This window comes from Amblyomma maculatum, chromosome 1 (genome assembly GCF_055883805.1).
Source record: "Amblyomma maculatum isolate TAMU_Amacu chromosome 1, ASM5588380v1, whole genome shotgun sequence".
NCBI classification, from domain to species: domain Eukaryota; kingdom Metazoa; phylum Arthropoda; class Arachnida; order Ixodida; family Ixodidae; genus Amblyomma; species Amblyomma maculatum.
The window spans coordinates 91,339,254-91,339,658 of NC_139344.1; the positions used below are offsets into that span (position 1 = coordinate 91,339,254).

At 39.3% G+C, this 405-nt stretch overlaps 1 protein-coding gene across 1 annotated transcript in view; it reads left to right on the forward strand.

The window, feature by feature from the left end:
• Window positions 1–84, forward strand: part of LOC146203170 (thyrotropin-releasing hormone receptor-like) — a 1,035-nt gene extending 951 nt beyond the window's left edge. Inside the window, exon 1 of the mRNA XM_084602798.1 lies at window positions 1–84. This exon is cut by the window's left edge and continues 951 nt beyond it. Within this exon, the coding sequence (XP_084458924.1) occupies window positions 1–84 (84 nt within the window).
• The last annotated feature ends 321 nt before the right edge of the window (window positions 85–405 follow it).

Here is a 405-nt window from a genome sequence, read left to right on the forward strand (position 1 = left end):
GATTCCAAGGCAAACGGCACCACCGACTCCAAGAAAAGCTCATCCAACAGCAGCTCCAGGGTTCAGGTGCGCATCTTTTGTTAATTTTCTTCATTTACGGAGAGCTAAGATATTGTAAAACAATTTACACAGGGGCCGTACTCGGAACGTGTCCGCCGCTTGTTTGAGAGTACATATAGAAAGAGCAGATTGAGGTTAATCGAATACAGTCAGCCATCAAGCTTTACGCACACATTAATGTGAATTATTCTAACTGTTTTAGTTGTCATTTTAATTTCTTTTTGAAGAAAATGGTTTTATTTTATTATCTTTCGTGGGAATGGGCTAAGCTTACTAGGATATTTACGCGAAGATAGCGTTCCTAAAAAGACTACGTAGCCCGAATGAGAACGGAAACTTTTTATT